At 43.6% G+C, this 19,199-nt stretch overlaps 1 protein-coding gene across 2 annotated transcripts in view; it reads left to right on the top strand.

Moving 5' to 3' along the window:
* Nucleotides 1-19,199, top strand: part of bcl2l11 (BCL2 like 11) — a 30,597-nt gene that overhangs the window by 851 nt on the left and 10,547 nt on the right. For both annotated transcript variants that reach the window (XM_088933902.1, XM_088933904.1), the window contains exons 2-3: nt 1,932-2,317; nt 10,351-10,484. In XM_088933902.1, coding sequence (XP_088790028.1) covers nt 1,932-2,317; nt 10,351-10,484 — 520 coding nt within the window. The remainder of the gene's footprint in view (nt 1-1,931; nt 2,318-10,350; nt 10,485-19,199) is intronic.

Genomic DNA, 19,199 nt, shown 5'->3' with positions numbered 1-19,199 from the left:
TCAACTCTGGCCACCGCGTGCCGCGCCGCAGCGAGCGGCGGGCGCGTGCGGGTCGCCGGCCCCCGGCGCGAGGGTGGACTGAGTTGTCTTCTGCAAACGAGAAAAGAGCGAACATGAGCCCGTGTTTTTTTTTTTGTTTTGTTTTGTTTTTTTCTCTTCCTAAGAAGACCTCGATGTTAAACCCTGCTGATGTTACTCTCGCCGTAATGAAGTCGTCGGGCTCTCTAAACGGGTCGAAATGCATGAAAAAATGGTGACGGGGGAGGCTTTAACGCGACTCCAGTATTTCTTTAAATAGAAGCTGGTGGTGTTGAAGTAAATGCCACTGTTCGTGTGATGAGGAGTTATGTCTCTGGAGATCACGAGTGCCGGCGCAGCGCTTGCATCGATGTAACAGAGGGCGGCCGCTCGCCGCCGTCTCCCGCATTGCAACGCGGGTCTGTTGGCATAGCTGAACGGCAGTTCGCGCTTTCTCCTGACCGATACCCGAGCCGCCGGGTCCCTCTCCACCTGGGTTCCCTTCTTGAGCCGCCTCACTCGCCGTGTGCTTTCACTGAACTGGCGTACGACAGCGAGCCGTTGTACCCTTCTCTGAGAGTGGAAAACGATCAAAGCTTTCAGCGATGTGTGGTGTGTGTGTGTGTGTGTGTTTGCTAGTTACTACACAGAGCACATTGTAACAGGACGGCCGTGTCGTGCGGTTGTTGTTTCTGCGCTCTGACAGCCAGTCGGCATTGCTCTGAAGTCCCTCGGCCGGGCGGTCTGTGATTGGCGGAGGACTGTGGCATCTCCTGTCAATCACCGCCCGGCGCCAATAAGCGGCGGCGCTGCCGCGCCTCCCACTGCTGCCTCTGTTTTGGCCCTTTAAACTTTGTGACGCCCATGAAGAAAAAAAAATGATAACACTAGCGAGGCTGTGTCGGTGACGGCGCTCAGACTCGGGGAGTGTTTAATCACTTCTTAAAGCTTTTGTCTCCAACTCTTCAAAGGACCGATTAAACACTGCACTTGCCTGTGAAGTGTAAGTATCCACCGTCTTTGTCTTAAGAGGACAGATCCTGCCCGAAAGGCGCGCTGTGCGAGCTGAAGCGACAAGTGGTAGATGCGGAGACATTCCCGCGGGAGTGACTCTACCTCCTCGCACAGCCACGGAAAGGAAGAAAACTTTCTTTTTTCTACCCGAGCTGCAGTTGACTGGAGGTCAGGAGGCATCCGGGCGCGGCAGGGACGAATTTCGAGAAAACCCGGTGAAATAGAAAATGTTAGAAAATCAACTTCACAATTAAAAAGAAAAAAAAATCTGTAGGACTTCCCCAAAAACGTGCCCGAATGCGAGAGATTGCTAACTTGTTGAAAAGCCAGGCGAACGCGGTGCCCGCTGTCCGCGGTGTCATAACGCTTCGTGAGAAAGGCGACTGGGAAGTCGAGCTGGCCGAAAGCGTGTGTCGTGTGACGCAGTTACTCCAGCTCGGCGCTCGCCGGCTCCAGCCCGGCCAGAAAGTGCTGTCATCAGCACCTAGCCGGGAACAAGGGGCAGAGAGGGGAGCGGGCCGGCCGGCCGCAGCGGGAAAGAGCAAAATACAACGTCAGAACAAGAAGGCACCCGGGAGAAGTGGCATTCGTTTCATTCACGCGTGCCAGCTTCGTAACAGAGGAAAAAAAAAACACGGCTTTCTCGCTTGTGCAGACATTTAAAAAAAAAAAAACCCACCCGTTAACGCGAGCGCAGCTGAGCTAAGAAACCAAAAAATGGAAATAAGGTTTGATCTCTTTTCACATTGTTACTAACTTGAAACCTCCCACCAGAAGAAGCACTCACTCACTCCCTCACGTACTCCCTCTCCCTCTCTCGCACACACACACACTGTGGGCTGTGAAAGCGTGAGAGGACGGCGATGCTGACAATAATCCCTGCCTTGTCTATTCTGCAGAGGACAAAAGCAAGCGAATGGCTCGACCACCCTAGATTGTGAAAGAGGGGAAGGCGGAGAGTTGCGACCCGGGCCCGGAGCAGGTTTTCCTCCGAGCGGAGCGTCGGCTCCTCCAAACGCCCTGCCCAGCCGGTCTCCTGAAGTCGATCATTTGCGGGGAGGGATTACGATGCCTCATAGCCCCCTGTCTTTCGCGACGAGGTTCCCCGTGTTTAGACCCCTGCACAGATCGTCCAGCGGATATTTTTCGTTCGACAGCGATTCTCTGCCGAGTTCCCCACCTATGAGCCATAACAAGTCAACACAGACTCCGAGCCCGTCTAGCCAAGCCATTGCCCATGCCCAGCAACGCATATCCCAAGAGCAAGAGACCTCCCAAAATCATGGTAAGGAAACATCGCCCGCGGGCTGCGGGCTGCTGCCTAACCCGGTTCACTCTCCCCAGGGGAACTGACGCCGTCCTTTCAGCGTCCTGAAAGTGCAGACGCAGAGATCGTGCCATAGGATCGCCTCATCTGGGAGGAAATGTGCTCGTCGAAATAGCTACTTACAGTTAGGAGCAAGATGACGGTCGTGCGCAGACAGGGAAATGCGAAAGGAGACCAAAACTCCTTGATTTTCCCGGTCCCTCGTTTCTTTTATCGTGTTTTTTTTTCGCATCCTGTTCTCTTGCAATGTCCATAAACATCAGTTTCCTTGGAGATTCCAGTGGGAGGCGTATGGGAAAACGAGGTGCTTTTTTTTAATTTCAGCTACGACAAAAAAAAGCTGTAGATCAGCAGCGTGTCGTCAGCGGTGTGAAACTCCATATGCAGGCTGCCGCCTCTGGAACAGGTTTTGTGTTTTCCTGTCGCCCCAGAAACTGTGGACGTTTTGTACAATGCAAAAGGCACTAAACCTTACGGTGCATTCCTATCTCCAGCTCCACAGCTGAAATCGCCGTGCATCAGTATGCACTTGTTGACCGTAGCTGTCATTGGCTTGCTGTGTTTCATTCGTCACCCTCTGAAGCGCAGCCGTAATCGGCTGACTCAGGTCTACACTGCACGAGTAACAGGGTCCCTAACAGGACAGACCCGTGTCCTCAAAGAATTCCGTTTGTATATCCATATTGTATAGTTGTAGATCAAATATGATTAACCTTCCGTGAGCAAACACAACCTTTGCAGTGATGGGAGAATACCAGCTGCTTCCTTGTGTGGTAGTTTGTAGACATTGTTATGCTAAATACTTGCAATCAAACTGTAAATTGTGTGTGTATTCAAATATATCCCTCTGCCGCTTTATAAACGGCTAGCTGCTTGTCGGCCCAAGTGCTTGAGCAATTTAATTCGCTTTTACAAACATTGCGTCAGTGTTTTTTTTTTTTTAATTTGCCACCGTCTCTTCTTAAGAGTCAAATGTCCTAGGGTTGAGGAAGTAAACCACACCTTGTTCTGCACTGCTGAGATTAAAGAATATGCTCCACTAGGTCAGGACAATTAATCTAGAAACGCTAGCAGTGGGACTCTAGTTTACTGCTGTAAATTCAGATTTAAAGGTGTGGAATAAAAACTTGTCTGCTGTAATCTGCAGACAGGTCTCGAGCATTCACACATTCGGTTCTCCTTCTGTAAAAGTTTCTAAATCTCCCAATTTTTTTAAAAAAAGTTTGTACGGGTTAGAAAAAGTGCGCTGATCCATATACAGTATGTTTGTTTTCTCAGTTAAATTACACTGATTCACATTTGTTTCTATTGGCCTCATAATGAGAGTGGCGTTCAATTGACTCTGGGTGGTGTGCGTGCTACATGTTAGACTGTGTGCCTACAGTATATTAAAACAATAAAGGACCCAGGTGTTCTGTGCAAATGGTGAGAACCGTGTGAAGATATTTCTAAATAGGCTTAAAACATACAGCCTTCCACTGTTTTGGAAATGAGCTCTTGATTCCTACATCAAATGTATTTTAACGGTCTGAAAGGCGCTGGGATAGAGGTGTCGCAGTAATACTGTTCATGCTTTCTGATTTTGTTGACTGTCACTTTTCACCCTGACGGAGCACACAGATCGATAGGGTGCAGTGCAGGTAAAAAGGAGCTTGCTTCTTTCAAAGCGTTGCTGAAGTGATCACTCTCCTGGATAGTGGGAGGGAGCTTTCTAGTAGAAGCTTCTCTTCATACAGCAGCTGGTAGGTAGGTTAGGTCCTCTTTTCAGGCCATAAAGGCCCACTGGGGAATTGGGGGGGAAAGGGTCACCATTTTTCTCAACCATCCAACACTGGAGGTGGCCAGCATCACTCTCTGGCCAGCCTATTACCCCCAGAAGGATTAACCCCCAGTACTCATTTGGACAGCAGACTGAGTGGACCTGGGAGCCATCTGGAAGGAATTAGAGCTACATTGCTTGCCCCTACCTGGGATTGAACCCAGGACCTTCCGGTCAGGAGCTAGATGCCCCTGCTGTCTGAGCTACCACGGCTCATACGGCAGCTGAGTTAGAGAAAATAATTATGTTCATTAAACATCTGGTGAAGTGAAGGGAGGAAACACTGTGAGTGCCTGAGGTAGAGTTTTAGGAAACCAACATACACTCTTTAGTGGGAATCTTCATAGAAGTGGAAGTAGTTGAGAACTCAGTTTGATATCTTTTCCAAAGACTGTGCTGGGACTTTGCTAGTCCAGAGGGCAGGAAAATACCTGCTGGGCCAGCCTCACTGCTTCCCACAGCAACTTGCTTTTCCTCGGATATTCCCATCCAATACCAACCTGCCCCGGCCCTGCTGAGCTTCCGATATCTGGCTCTGCTCTTAAGTGAGTGATGTATGCACGTTGCCACAAACTCCATGTAGTATGTGACTTCCGAATGTTATCTTTTCAGCTTGTTGAGATGTCAAAAAAATACCCAATGTAGATTCTTGTTTTTTGCTGCAGCCTCAGATTAATATCGGGTCTGAATAATCCCGATAAAAAGTATTATTTTTGTACATTTAATTTCCTAAGCAAGGGGAGTCAGGTCTGTGCTGTTGGTGGCCCGTACCTGCCCACACTTTGTTCAACTTTAGTTTCCCCTTTCTTAGAAAATTAAAAGACATAATCCTGTGACTGGCAATAGCTTCCTGTAAACAGGCAAAAAAAAAAGCTCTTTTTTATCGGACTTTTTGACAATGAAATGCACACCAGGAAGTGTCTGTGTGCTCTCAGTCTTTAAGGGTTACGGCAGAAAGATTGGGGCTTGTCTGTTATGGGTTATCTTTTAGGACTAAGACCTTTGACATCTTTAACAATGAGGAATGTGAAAAGATGCCTGTCCCATGAATCCTTGTGGAAAGTTTTAGTTGATTTCTTGTCTCGCAGATATAACTGGTACAGCCTCACTTTCGTGTACCAGTGCAGTTATAGCCTGTAATCTACTATACCTTTTTTAACAGTAGCAATGCCCTCTCATGAATAATCTTAGGTAATGCTCTTCCTCTCTAGTGTACTGATAGCTAAAATATGATTCACCGAGTACCAGTGTGCAGTAATGAGGAATGACATGGCAATCTCTGCTCTCAGGCTGGGGGTGTTTGATGATCTTTAAGTGTCTGTAAACAAACAAGCGGCACAGTCTGGTTTCGGTGCGCTTTGTATTTCATTTACTGACACAGATGCAGGACAAGTATCGGTATCTGTGTCAATACCAAACAGATCCCATATGTTGTTTTTTTTGGCTGATTCACCACTGAAGATAAAATATGGAGTTTAAAGACAGAGAATTTAGTATTTGGCACCCTGAATGCTTCTATAAATACTCATGAAATAGAACATATTTTACTTACAGCGGACTCTACAAGATGTATTAAAGAGAATTTATTGGGAAGTCAGGTGATCAACCCATGTTCAGTGAAGTAAATAAACTTTCTATCCAAATTGTTTTGTATTTTCCAGTTTCATTATGGTTAAGTGCTGTGCTTTAAGGATATTTTTGTGTTCACTGAAGGTAAATGCAAAACCTTTGTTTTGAAGTTAGAGCAAGTGACTTAAAAGACAGGTTACAAAGTGAAGACCTTCAGCCTCCAACATACGGAGGATGCGTTTCAGGAAGCTTTGTGAAAACTATTTCAGCTTTCTCACGGATAAATCTCAAGTACTAAAAATGACCACGGTTGTTTAATATCTTCAGCATGCGCAGTGCAGTTGGTCATTTTGCCGAGAGTGATGGGACAGTGTTCGGGACTCATGGACACTTCAAATTCCATGGGAGATTTAAGAAGGCTTGCAAAGGGGGCATTTGGAAGCCTGTTTTCTAGTGAGAATGGACCCCAGGATCTCATCCAGCTATTCCTTCTATAAAGCTACTGTAGGGTTTGGATTCAATAACATGGCTTCCTAGCTTGTTCTGGACCCCACACTCCTATGGCTGAAGCAATGTCTCCTGCTCTTGGTTTTTCCACTTGCTTTGTGTTTCTCTTTCACCATTCGCTCTAAAGAAATCCTGCTGCTTGAGCAGGGTACTCTGCCCAGATTGTCGCAGTTAAAAAGCCCAGCTGCATAAATGGGTGCAAATGCAAGTTGCTTTGGATAAAAAGCGTCTGAGAAATGAGTAAGTGATGCAACAGGAACACACAGCCCTTTTTATTCCTGCTAGAGTGTTTTTTTTTTAGAAACATGTCACTAATGATGTGAAAATCCACTTCCCAGAAAGTCATGAAGTCACATTCCCTGCTCTCTAGAGAATATGTGCTGCGGCTGCTCCTCGGGCAGTGTTCTGAAGTGTGCAGCAGCCAACAATAGAGAAGTCTGAAATGACCAGCATGGGAGCGAGCTCCCCCAGAAACAGCCCCAGCAAACAGGAGCGGATGTTTACTCCTGTGCAGCATAATAGAATTGATTCCGAGGACAGATTTGTTTTGTTACGTTTCCTTTTATTGGCAGTCACTGTAGGAAAGCTGGATTGGAACAAGCAAGCTCAGGCAGCAGTCAAAATAGAGACCTGGCCCTCTTGTGAACCTTAGACAACTGTTTTTCTAAAACATCTTCGCCGCAATTCCTTTTGTTCTACTGTATGGGTTAGAAGATGAGGCCGGCTGATAAACCGTTCCTGCCCCCTTCAGCACGCACCTTGTCTCTCAGAAGTCAGGGAAACCCAATTTCAGCGATCAGCTGCAGCTCTCTGCTTCTCCGGTTAATGGTCATTTTTGTCAGTGATGACTTAAAAAAAAAAACCATGATGCAAAGTGTTGTGTAGAGCATTTCTTGTGTGTCTGAAGCAGGTGGCACTGGGGGGTTTCTGAGGGGGAGTCGTACGGCACTTGTTCCATTCCATTGTGTGAGTTTGAATGTGTGAGAAATGGGGGCTAGGAGTCTAAGCCAGCTGTTAACCTTAAGAAGTCATCTTGTTTCCCACTTGCAGTTGTCTTTTTACAGAGCGGAGAGTGACATTTGTATAAAATTACTCACTTGCAATGTGAAAAGTGAAGCTGTGGTTTATCATACTGTATAGAGATGTAATGATTTCATATTTTGGGTGGACTGTTTATAGAAATACTGTACATTTTCTGTTTCGTTTTCTGTTTCATAAGCAGAATTATGTAGCTAAAGGTTAAACTGTAAGGTTGTGCTTCTTCAGTTGAGTACAGTTTCAAACAGGACTGCTCAGAAATGAGCCTTCAGGATGTTTTCTAAGACGGAAGGTTGTGCAGATTTTATTAATGTCATTATGGCACCACCCATGTAAGTCTGATGTAACATTGCTTATTCTGCTTAAAATTAATTTTACTGCAGTATCTTAAAAGGGTTTGTTAAAGACAAGCTTTTTTATTTGTAAGGGCCAGGGCTACTCATTGCTTTTACACAGGTTTTGGTTTCAGGATGTTTTAATGGAACACAGTCTCTCTTGGTGGACATATAACTCTGTAAAGACCAGGTTTGCCAGGAGTAAAAGCACATATAGTTTTGAGGCACCCAGGTCCATCTGTCCACCCTTGGATCCATATCTGCTTAATGAGGAGAAGTTAAAGAAGTGAGATGACTACATCTGAACTCTTTCAGTGAGCTCTCAAATGAGCCATCAACATATCGGTAACAGTCACCACCAGAATGGTACTGTATATGAGTTTGTGAGTTTTAGAATCTCTTCTTGGTGGATTTCCGTATGGTAAATTATTTAATCAATAGTTTCATAGTGTTTTCTACACCTGATTATGCTTTACAGGGTGTGATTGAAGCAGTTTTCAGACATGACTTTGGTTGAGATAGAAATAATTGTCGTCATCATCATCACACTACTTTCAATAACAGCTTATCCAATTCAGGATAAATGAGTTGTTTTTATTGTTTGTAGTACCATTATGTTAAGCAAGGGATTCTAGCATTAATGAGCCACCACAAATGTGTGTGTTCTGGCCAATATGACACATTTCAAACAAGGCATTTCTGTGGTCCACCATGCTGAGTTAGGGAAGAAGAAAACCGAATGAATATATATTTTATGTGTTGAAAGTCAGCTTATCCGTTTTCACTTCTGTGTAAAGTTTCTGTTTGAATTCTGGGCATAGTGGAATTTCAGTGCTTGGAGTGAGCTTAAAAAATCTTGTTTTACATGTTGACAGAATATCACACTGAGCTGTCAGTCACACAAAATGTCCATAAAAAGGTCAATGCTGTAACAAACTAACATCAGCTAATATGTTATATGTAGCATGTTTGTGTGATCCCTTCTCTCATGAAGCTGCTTGTGAAGAACCATTGATCCAGCAATCAGGGAAACTAGCAACATGACTGCATTGGTGGCTTCTGAAAGCAATTCTGTTCTATGGGGTTGGGAATAAGTACAATCCAGAATATGCGCTGCACAGTACCTGGCAGAAGTCAAAATGAAAGTAGTTGTGAAATAACCTGACAAAGCTGCACACTTTCACTAGCTGAATAAACATATCTGAGTGTGGTGTCTCATGCAATCCAGGCTACAAGGAAGAAAAAAGGAAATGGGAGTTAATATTATTGATTTGTTTAGCTGAGGCTATGATCCAGGGTAGTATGTATTCAAAACAATCACTGAACGGTGTCAAAAAATGTCTTAACGGCAAACAGTTCAAATGAACTAACAAAATGGATATTAGCGCACCAGATACACTTAAATTGTACAGCAGTAAGGCCAAGGCAAAGGAGGGGCTGTGGGATGTACAGGTGCAGTCCGTTTTGTCTCAGGGTGGCCCAGGCTGGCTGTTGTGATGTGCCTGAATATCGAGCTCCACCACAGATGGGAAAGACTCTTTGTAACCCAGTTTGCTGCTTTTCAAATCGTGTGTCCTGATAGGCCTGAGCCTTTGTTATTTTAACACGCGCGTGTTGGAATTGCCAAAGAGAGCCCTTTTCTGAAAAGCCTGGACTCCATTTCAATACGGGCCACTTAACCCCGGTGTTAATTTCCTGAATGACAGGGCCGCTGTGTGATAGGGTACTGGTGTCCAGAGAGAGGGTCTGCAGAGCCTCAAGAAGCTGCATGCCTGTGCCTTTCTGGCACCTGCTGGAGTTATGACTGCTAATTTGTCTTCTTCTAGTCTCAAAGCACACAAAGGAAATAAAAAATGGGCTGTACGACCACTGATGTCATGGGATGTGAGAAACAATAAATCGGTTCTGGCATGACTCAGCACTCGAGCAAAGCAAGTGCATTCTAGCAAGTCTCTTGTCGTACAGTCTGGTGCAAATGCCGGTGGTTCCTGACCTCAAGAGTTTCTGTGCACTTCAGAAAAATGCTGCTTTTTAGTAGCAGCTTTCTGCTGCTTCAAGACACTTCTGAAGAAGAACTTTAAGGTGGCTAGCCCTTTTAAACCAAGGGCATGTTCAAGAAAGTGGTTAACACTTCATGTCGGTAATGGATCCAGAATCCTGACCTTTTTCTTTTTTAAAAAAAATAGGGCTATAGGTTTATTTGACAAGTATTTTTAAGTTTCAAGGACTGCACAAAACTGGTTTTCCTCACTAGACAAACTGCCCTGCGTTGGCAAACTCTTCCCAATCAGCATTTTTTTTTTCTGGATGTGTCGTGTAAGAGTTCAAGATATCAATAAAAAAAGCGCACATTTTGGAAGATCAAAGGTGAGGACAGTGTTGTTCACTCTTTTTCGTTCTTACCCAGTAAAGTAAATCAAGGGTATCGCTGAACAGATAACCATCTCCTGTTCAAAAGCATCCAGACGATATTTAACGAGGAAGTTGGCTCTAGCAGGAACGCAGCTCAGCATGTCCTCCTTTTTCTAGGAAAGCTGAACATCTGAGTTTACTGAACCAACCTGAACTTGCCCCATACACACTGGTGAAGAGATGTTTCCTCTTTCAAATCACACATGAGATTTCAAAGAAATGGAGCTTCAGCTAATTTTGCCGCATCACCTGAAACGTGAAGGCGGTTTCCCGCTGTGTAAACCTGACATTTATGTGTGCTTTGTTCGCAGACATGCCACAATCCCCCCACAGGCCCTATAGACCTCGGTCGCTATCGATGCCCGCCGATATGCGGCCGGAGGTCTGGGTTGCTCAGGAGCTGCGGCGCATCGGCGACGAGTTCAACAGCTTGTATTTGGAAAGGGTGAGTGTCGACACGCTGTTTTAAGAAGGAATCTTCCAGTGTTCATTTCGTTGCTTTTCTCTTCAGCTCGCTTACAGAAATCGTCTGCTCACACTTCACAGGATGAAAATTGCCCAGCTCTGCTCGTTTTGTTTCGTTTTTTCCCCCTACTGATGCTCCAGAATGCCACAAGGCTCACAAAAGAGGCATCCGCCCAGTCCTGCAGGCTTTGGTTGCGTTTGCCACCACTACCACTCTGAAGTCACAGCAGGCTTGAGGAAGTGCTCAGACAGGAAGTTGCGAATATACAACAGATGATTCAGGTTTCCTGATTTATACGTTTATTTCTTCTTCGCAGTTTGTAATTCTGCGTGTTTCATCAGACATTTTCCACAAAGCACTTTAGAAACTTACAAGGGGAAAAGGATTAGGAAGCAGATTACCTCAAAGCACACATTAGATCTTATGCCCTGCTTTGAACAATTTAAGATCTTCCTTCCTTTTTCCATTTTTCTTTTTAGTACCACAAACAGTTTTGACTTATTGACGTTCTCAACATACTGATCTCTCCAGTCCTTCAAGGCTGCTTTCCTTTGTTTCACTACAACACTGCTCTCGGCACCAGTATCCCTCAGGTGAAGTTATCTCTTAGGAATATGATCGCATGGAAGGTCTGGAGTGCCTTTCTTTGGGTGATGTCTGTACAGGCTCAGTGGAGCGGTGGTCTGAGCTACAGTTCTTAAAATAATGAACAAGCAAGATCAAGCAGTGTTACATTAGATTTATGTGGGTATTGCTACAGTAATCTGGTAACCAAATCTGCACAAGCATCAGTCTCACGAATTACCCTGTCTGCAAGCCCATTCCTGAGCATTCCTGTCTGAAACTGTATTGCATTGTAGACGCACAGTCCTCCAGTTTAACCGTTGGCTACACGATTGTGCTTATGGAATGGGAAACGAAAAATGTACACTATTTCTATAAACAGTCTAACTTACATATGAAATCATTACCCTTCTATAGAGGTCTCAGCACATGTTCTTCACACCACCTGTCACGTGCTTGGTTGATTTGGCTATATTGAATTGTCCATACCACAGTGCAGAGAGCTGGTGTCTTTCTACCATTTGGGTAACCAACACTGTTCAAGGATGTCAAGCATGACAGTACAACAGTTCAGGGCTGGCTGATCTTAGCAGATATGAATGTTTCTTTTCTAATTATTAAGGCCAGACAGAGTGGACTCACCCCTCCTCAGATGCTATCTTTTAAACCTTTCCCTGGTCCCTTCTGTGCACTTAGAATAGAATGAACCTTTTTATGTATTTTGGGAATGTGGAGATCTGGATAAGTTTGGAAAACTATTTTTTCTGCTTTTCCCTCATGCTAAGCAAGGATTCTCATTGCTCTTGTCCAGTAGTCTTGCTGAATGAAAACTCAGTTCTTTGTCTCTTGTAGCAGCAGAAATGGTTCTGGATAGCTGCTCTCATTTATGGCTAAAGTTACTAATTACCAGTTTATTTGTCTGCCTCCTTTATCCAAAGTCACTTGTATTAACACAGCTGTGTATTCTGCTGGAGCAGTTTGACGATGTTGTTGAAGGCTACAGCAGTGTCTCACCTGGGGTTTGAACCCACGGCCCTTCAGTTACAAGTCCAGAACCCTGACCAATGTTCCGCGCGACTGCCGAAAAGATCTTGGCATAGCGGGGAGCCTCCAGACGATCACTTCTTTTTTCTCACATTTAAAATGTCCTCGTTTGGCTCAGTAGGAAGCAAGTCTTTATTGAGACTAACAGGGGAGTATGAGAAATGTGTAAGAACTGGACTTTGTGAGGTTTCTGTTTTTCTAGGTTTCGGTAGAGATGTTTCTGTACTGGCGTAAACATTCTTGTTGTAACAATGTTTCATTCTTCCCACGAAACGTGGCTTTACGTAACACTTAACTGTCATATGAAAGGGAGGCCATTTGTATGGGTTTTGGCGCAGAGCTTTGAGAAACCGAGTCTCTGCCTGCCTGCTTGCTCTTTTCAAAGGTATTTCGTCATAAAGTCATTAAAAAGCTCCGCCGAGCCGAGCTGCGCTGAGACTTCTTGCATCCCTGCAGCAGGGGCTCTCAGCTGCTCCAGTCCGGAGTGCCAGAGGGGGGCAGTGAGAGTATGAAATCCGGCTCCTCATGCAGTCACGGCCTTGTTTCACAGCCTTGTTTCTGTCACAGCGCCTGACTTAGTGGTCTGGGAGAAATTCAGAGGGCCTATCGCCTCTGTTGACCAGGGAAGGGGGGGGGGGGGGTGTTGGGGTCCATTCTTGACTAGTTTAAAATCAATAAATCGTTTTGCCAAAAATGTATTTAGGCCGGGAGTTGGAGAAAAAGGTCAGCAGTTATATGCCTGCAGCATGTGCTTCTCAGATTAAAGCTGCTCATCAGATGGAAAGTGATATGTAATCTAGTTGTGCTTTGAACCTTTGCCCAGTGACAATATTGTCTTGGTTTTTGTAGCCATTGTTCTAGTGTCTTCAATGTCAAGGCAGTGCTTGACAGTTTATGCTGCGCTTAACTGAGAATTTAGCCTTTTATTCCCAAGAAGTGCAAAGAGTCTGTTCCCACCCCCCTTCTGTTTTTCTTTCATGGTCTGTCCTTTTCTTTGCAGCAGGTTGTTGGAGACCCTCAAACAGACCTTGAGGTAAAGAAGTGGGGTGGGATGGGAGACAATGTGTCATAAAACATTTATTAGCATCTGTACAAAAGCTGTGATTTTCATTAAAAGGCGATGCATGCACCATGCTTCGCCTTCACAGCTGCAAAGCTCCCCGATTGCAAACAGCGCTAATAAAAGTTATAAGATTTATTTTGTTCCTCTAAGGACAGCTGTTACGAAGCCCGGTTGAAATGAGAAAGTAAAGTCTTCAGTTGCGTCCCATACACTCAACTGTTCTTTCAATACCCAAGACAGGACTGATAGTCTGTATCTCGCTTTGATAACATGCTGTTAATAACTGCACTTGTTTGTTGACATACTTTACTGCTCACAAGAAGTTAATTTAATGGTCATGTTAACAGAGTTCATCTGCTTGTCTTTTTAGTAGAAGTTATTTTCGCTAACTTGTGGCTTTCTTAACCTGTTTAGAGGACTTGCTAACCATTTTGCAGTTTGCCAGTGAAGATGAGCTTTAGATGGAACATCTGAGCTTTAGATGAGGTTTTTGTACCGCTTGAGTCATTTCAGTTTAATAGGACTTTGCTGAAATATTAGTATAACATGAAATGAAGAAAAGGCTCACATTAATACATTAAATAGTGTTGCATTGTCTTAGTGGCGTTCCACCGTACATCTGGTCCAAGCCTGCCTGGTACATGTCTATGCACTTCTCTACGTGAGCTTTAGGTGTCATTGTCCTCGGTGAGCGTGGAGAGTTACTTCAAGAGAGAGTTGCTGGCACAGAGCGACAATTTGCATCTTTCAAGAAATATACATGGTCATGAATTTTTTTAGGACTGCTTTGGGTTTCAGCTTAGACCTGTAATTGTTACTTTCACTTTTCAATTGTTACTTTCAGTCAAACCTTTTTGTTTAGGATTGAATATTCCTGCCATTCTTGAATCCCAAACTGTAACAAGAGCCTGCTCTTCTCTGTCAGACCAAGGCTAAGCCAGAAATGTAGATATTTCAGGTTTACAGTCCTCCATGAGGCTGGGATCCAAGGATTCCCATTGTTCGACTCATCAGATAGGGCTCGCAGTTCAAGACCTGCCATACAGAGAGGCCCTAAAGACTGCCAGATCCTTCTTTCAGTTTTGTTCCAAGAAATCTTAGTTATCCTGATGTTCTTTTTTTCCACCACCAATAAAATGCTTGAACAAGCTTAAAAGTTTCCTCGCTGTTTTTGCAGGTTTGAGTTTGTCTCTTTTTCTTGCTGTTGACACTGCCTATGTGACGTAGTAAGTAGCTAAAATGAGACTTACTACCGATTTCTTGGATCTTTATTTAAATCTAGTTTCTCAGCTCTTTGTCTATGTTACTATCTTCCTTACTGACTCCCCAAAAACTAGTCTTGTTCCTGTAAGCTGAAAAGACTTCTGCTGTCACACCTGTGTTAAAAAAGCAGTCCTGAACCTCTTTGTATTAACCATTGCCATCCTATTTTAAATTTGCTTTTACTTACAGAAACATACCCCAGGTGTTCCACAAGGGTCTGTGATGGGTCCTCTGTTATTGGTGCCTCTCGGTCAGTTCATTTGCCATCATGGACTCCCATTTCACTGCTGTGCTAAATACACTGCAGTTTATTTGTAGACCAAATCCAGTACTACAGAAGAGAGCATCTTTATTCCACCTGTGTCACTTCTTGGTTACTACCCTTGCTCAACCTGCTTGATGCTGAAATAGTGGTATTTAATTAGGAATAGAGTACTATAAGACCTTGCTTTCTAAATAGGTTTCTATGCTTGCAGAATTATGTGATCCATGCACTATCCTATCCTCTGTAAATTGCACTGGCTCCCAGTGGATTCTAAGGTTCATGTAACTGAATGGCCTTAAAGCCATGTTGTCTTCAGGACTTATTGCATGAGTGTACTCCATCTCTTTACCCAAAACTACTATTCTACTGATTCTGGTCTTAATTCTGTTGAACAGGCTTCTCATAGCAGCCCTCTCATGTACAGCACCACGCGTGTATGACTCTTATCTACATCCATGAAAGCGCCTGTGATTGTGGACAGAGTTTAGCTGTAATTTGTTCTTACTCTTGATTTCATTGTATTGCGTAACTGGACTTTGGTTTGCTCTTGTTGTGTATTGTGTTTGCATACACAAGTTTTTAAGTTCTGGAGAAACTCTCATGATTCAATATGTATTATTTGAAGTATGTTCTTCTTCCACAGTTAACAATTAGATTTTGTGAGATAGTCTAATCAATTGTAAAAACAAAAAACGCAGGCTATTGGGGAAAAATATGGTGTTCTTCAGGTTTACAATTTTCATCAGATAGTGTATAGCTGTTTTAAATTAGTATGGCGTGTGCTTTAAACACAATGTAGGCAACTTTCTTTAGGCTTTAAAACATTTGAGAAGTTTGTTTCATTTGCTTTCGGATTAGCAAACAGCTTTGTTGCTGTTGTGAGCCTGGTCTGGCCCTCTGCTTTCGGAGTGTCACTGTCTGTTTTGGGTTTTTTTTTGCCCTCCCTGGAGATTTATTTTTGTTAAAACCGAGAACGTTTTGTTGCCAGTGGGCTTCTTGGCAGCCTGAATAGCAGGAAGTATTCCCACCAACAATAGGTGAGATGGTGACTCAGCTCGGCGGAGACGCAGGCCGAGGCGGGCGGGTGGAGATCTGTGCTCAGGCACAGCACTGTAGACATCAGGTGATACATGTATACAGGCACGGGATGAAAACGTGTTCCCTTGAGGGAATGCTATGTGTATCTGAAAGTGTACCTCTGGGCAGGGCTGGAATTCAGGTTGTGTTTTTTAACAGAGTGGGCTGTGGTCACTGAGATGACTGTTCCATTAGGCAAACCTTCCCATCATGCCTTCAGACACACAGGGGTTTAGAACATCATCCATTTATTTGGTACACAAAGCAGTTTCAGCATGTGATACTAGCGGATTGCACCAAGACATGCAAATGTGCAGTCAAACTGTGGGCACTCAGTCAACAGCTTAGAGTGCTGCACGGGAGAAGCTATTTTTATATTTTCTGTCACGGAAACCTGTCACGTAACCAGTATATACCTAATCATAATGACTGCCGGCTCCTCTTCAAAACTGAGTAGTCAGAATTAAACAATATTACACCCAGATCAAAGCCTAAAAAAGTTTCCTCACTTAAAATGTCAAGATCATATCCAGTATTCACTAAGTCATGACAGATTCCTTTCCTGATTTCTTATCGTCTAGCGACTGCAACTTCTTATAACAATGGACAGTCCAAGGCTTTGAAGGAGATGTTGTCTCATCCTGTTGAAGACTCTCTAAAGGCTCAGAATCTGTAACTTGTTATACAGTAGTTCACATAAGCTACGATACTTGTAAGAAAATATGTTTTTCTTTCAAATTCACTATGACTTGCTATAGTGATGTGCTTTAAACTTCAAAGCTCGACTGTGATGAACTGTTGTCTGGAGGTAGTGACTAGTGACTTTTCTTTTTTGATGTGGTTACTTTTGTATCTCATTTTGTCCAGGCTAGAGACGTGATGACTAACATTTCGTGTGCCCTCCACCATTATTAAGTATTCTACTGGGCTTGTTGATGATTGAAGTATGCACTTTTCACCTGCTTGTGTGGCAGGTAAATCGTATAGCGCTGTAAGGGAACAGGCAGTGCACCTTCTGCTAGTTTATGAATCAGCATTTTCACAGGATGGAGAGGCCAAAGAAATGTGAACAATGGCTACAGGTTGTATAAGAGATCTTTCTGTCATAAAAGAAAATGCAATTTATTGAAAATGTATTGAAATTTATGGAAAAAACGAAAATATCAAGCAGCTTAGAAACTGGTTTTCAGGTTCAGGCACACAGAGAAGTCCACGTGTGTTTTGGTCACTGAGGATACATCCGTAATGCCTGCTTCACGAGCCTCAATGAGCAGCAGAGGCAAAAGATGCTGCACACGGCCTGTATTCCACAAGATACTGACGTAACTGCCGCTCAGTCCCATTCTGCTTTGCTGGCCAGATCGCCTTTAATTGAGGCCGTGAAGTTCTATTCTGTTGCAAAACCAAAAACGGGTTATTGTCCTTATCAGAGAAGATGATGGAAATCATGGTTTCATCATCTTCTCCTAAAATTAGCCCTGTGTTGCTTCTTCTGAAGGGTTTCTTCTCTGTATGATAGGGCTTACTAATATTTTGTCCAATGGCTGTTGTGTGTACAGATATTAGACATATCAACACACATTACGTATAAGATTATACAGAACAATAAGTGCTCAGGTTTTGCTTAAAATAAACACTGCTGAATCCTACTGCTTGAACTGCAGAAACAATGGTGCCAAATCAACCTCCTCTTTTTCTTCTTGTTGACAAATGACCACCTTCCCAGACACAGTCATGACAGTGGTCAAGAAATAATTGTGAAATTCTGACAAAGGTCAGCACAAGGCTTTCAACTAGCCTAGGAGGGAAATGTCAAGGTTTTGTGTGGTACTGGACTTCAGCATTTTAAGGTTTGCTGGATCCCAATTAAACACCAGATCGGTCTCGTTTACACTCATTCAGGCGCTGCTGTAAAGAGACAGGGGTACAAATATTTGGTGTCGAGGATTTGTTCTCCGGTATGGCAAGCAGACCCTGCATGCTACTACAAGCCTTGATTATGAACAGTGGTTAACGTGTTATCTGGGTACATAATTCAACTTAAAGCTGATTAAATGAACACACCCCAGTTATACGGTGTCTTATTTTGAAAAGAAAGACAACTGCTGTACTTAAAAAAAGAGAGAGAAGAAAACCTGGGAATTAATTAGAAGGGGACTTCATTTCCAGCCACTAGGACGGCAGAAAGAAATGAAATACCCTGCAACGGCTTTGTCCGGGTTTAATGACTGTTTGGAAGCTAAGCCGAGCCGCTCCACCCTGTAGTAAACAAACATACACACAAGGGCTTCCTGGCTTTTTTTTCCCCCCTCTTAAGAAGTAAAAAATAAAGAGCGCAGCAGTGAATCATTTTGCAGTCGTGCCTCGCAGCAGTGTCTGTAACGAGCCCAGCAGTCTGGCCTGAAGTATACGGTCATGGTGAAGCGCGGAGCACAAGCACATTTAATAACATGTGTCCCTTTACTTCTCCACCAAGAGGGTTCACATTAGAAGCAATTAGGGGTTGCGTCATAAACCACAAGCCTTTGCACTACTTTGTGTTTCTCACAGCTGAGCTTAATTGTTAACCTTTTGCTTGGCACTTTGATTTAGCTTGCTCTCTGTCCTGGGGTGCGGAACCTACAGTGCAGTTACAGAGATGTTGGTGCCATGTTGCTGTGTGCTCAAAATCAAAAGCAGATGCAGGGAAACTAAAATAGTTTGCCGCTGTCAGGAGCTGATGCCTGCATAGCGCTGTATGCTAACTGGAACAGTTCTGTCCTGTGGGTATAGGAGATCAGCGGTCATGGTAGAAATGTAAAATATTAAAACTTGTTGGGTTTTTTTTTTTGAGCAAGTAGGTTGTGACTTAAAAATGAAGGGATGAGTGTGGGATACCCGTGTCATCTAAAGATGTCCCCTCTCGGTGTTGTGGGAAAAGACAAATATTGAGTGTTTTGGGATTTATCAAACAATCCGATCCATGAAGATATACAGTAGGCTGTTCGGTTGATTTGCAACACTTGAGAGGGTCTTTCTAAATAGATGAGCTCCTGTTTGAAAGAAAAATCACATTTGTGGAAACAAAAACCGTAAGGCAGTGCGCTAAAAAAAAAGATATGTTGAACTACAGTATGTACATTGCTCACAATGTTTATGTAGAACTAATCGTAATACCTTTGTATAAAACAGCAGCCTACTGGTTGCTATTGCATAATTTAATGTATCAAATGCTTTGCAGACATAGCAGCCATCGTTATTGTAAATATTGTAAAGAGCTCTTTTGCCCTTTAGATTTTCACAAAAGTGTTTAAAGAGAGTAATTGAATAAAAAAAAACAACAACTCCAGTTTCTTAAAGACTTTCTCACAATAGACTATGCTGTCCACACTGAGGAATACACTATTTTAAAGTAATAATAGTAGTAAAGTAGTGGTAT

The sequence above is a fragment of the Atractosteus spatula genome, chromosome 15, assembly GCF_055471065.1.
Source record: "Atractosteus spatula isolate fAtrSpa1 chromosome 15, fAtrSpa1.hap1, whole genome shotgun sequence".
NCBI lineage: Eukaryota > Metazoa > Chordata > Actinopteri > Semionotiformes > Lepisosteidae > Atractosteus > Atractosteus spatula.
Note: the sequence above shows the minus strand (reverse complement) of the source record. Positions and strands in the feature narration are given on the sequence as shown.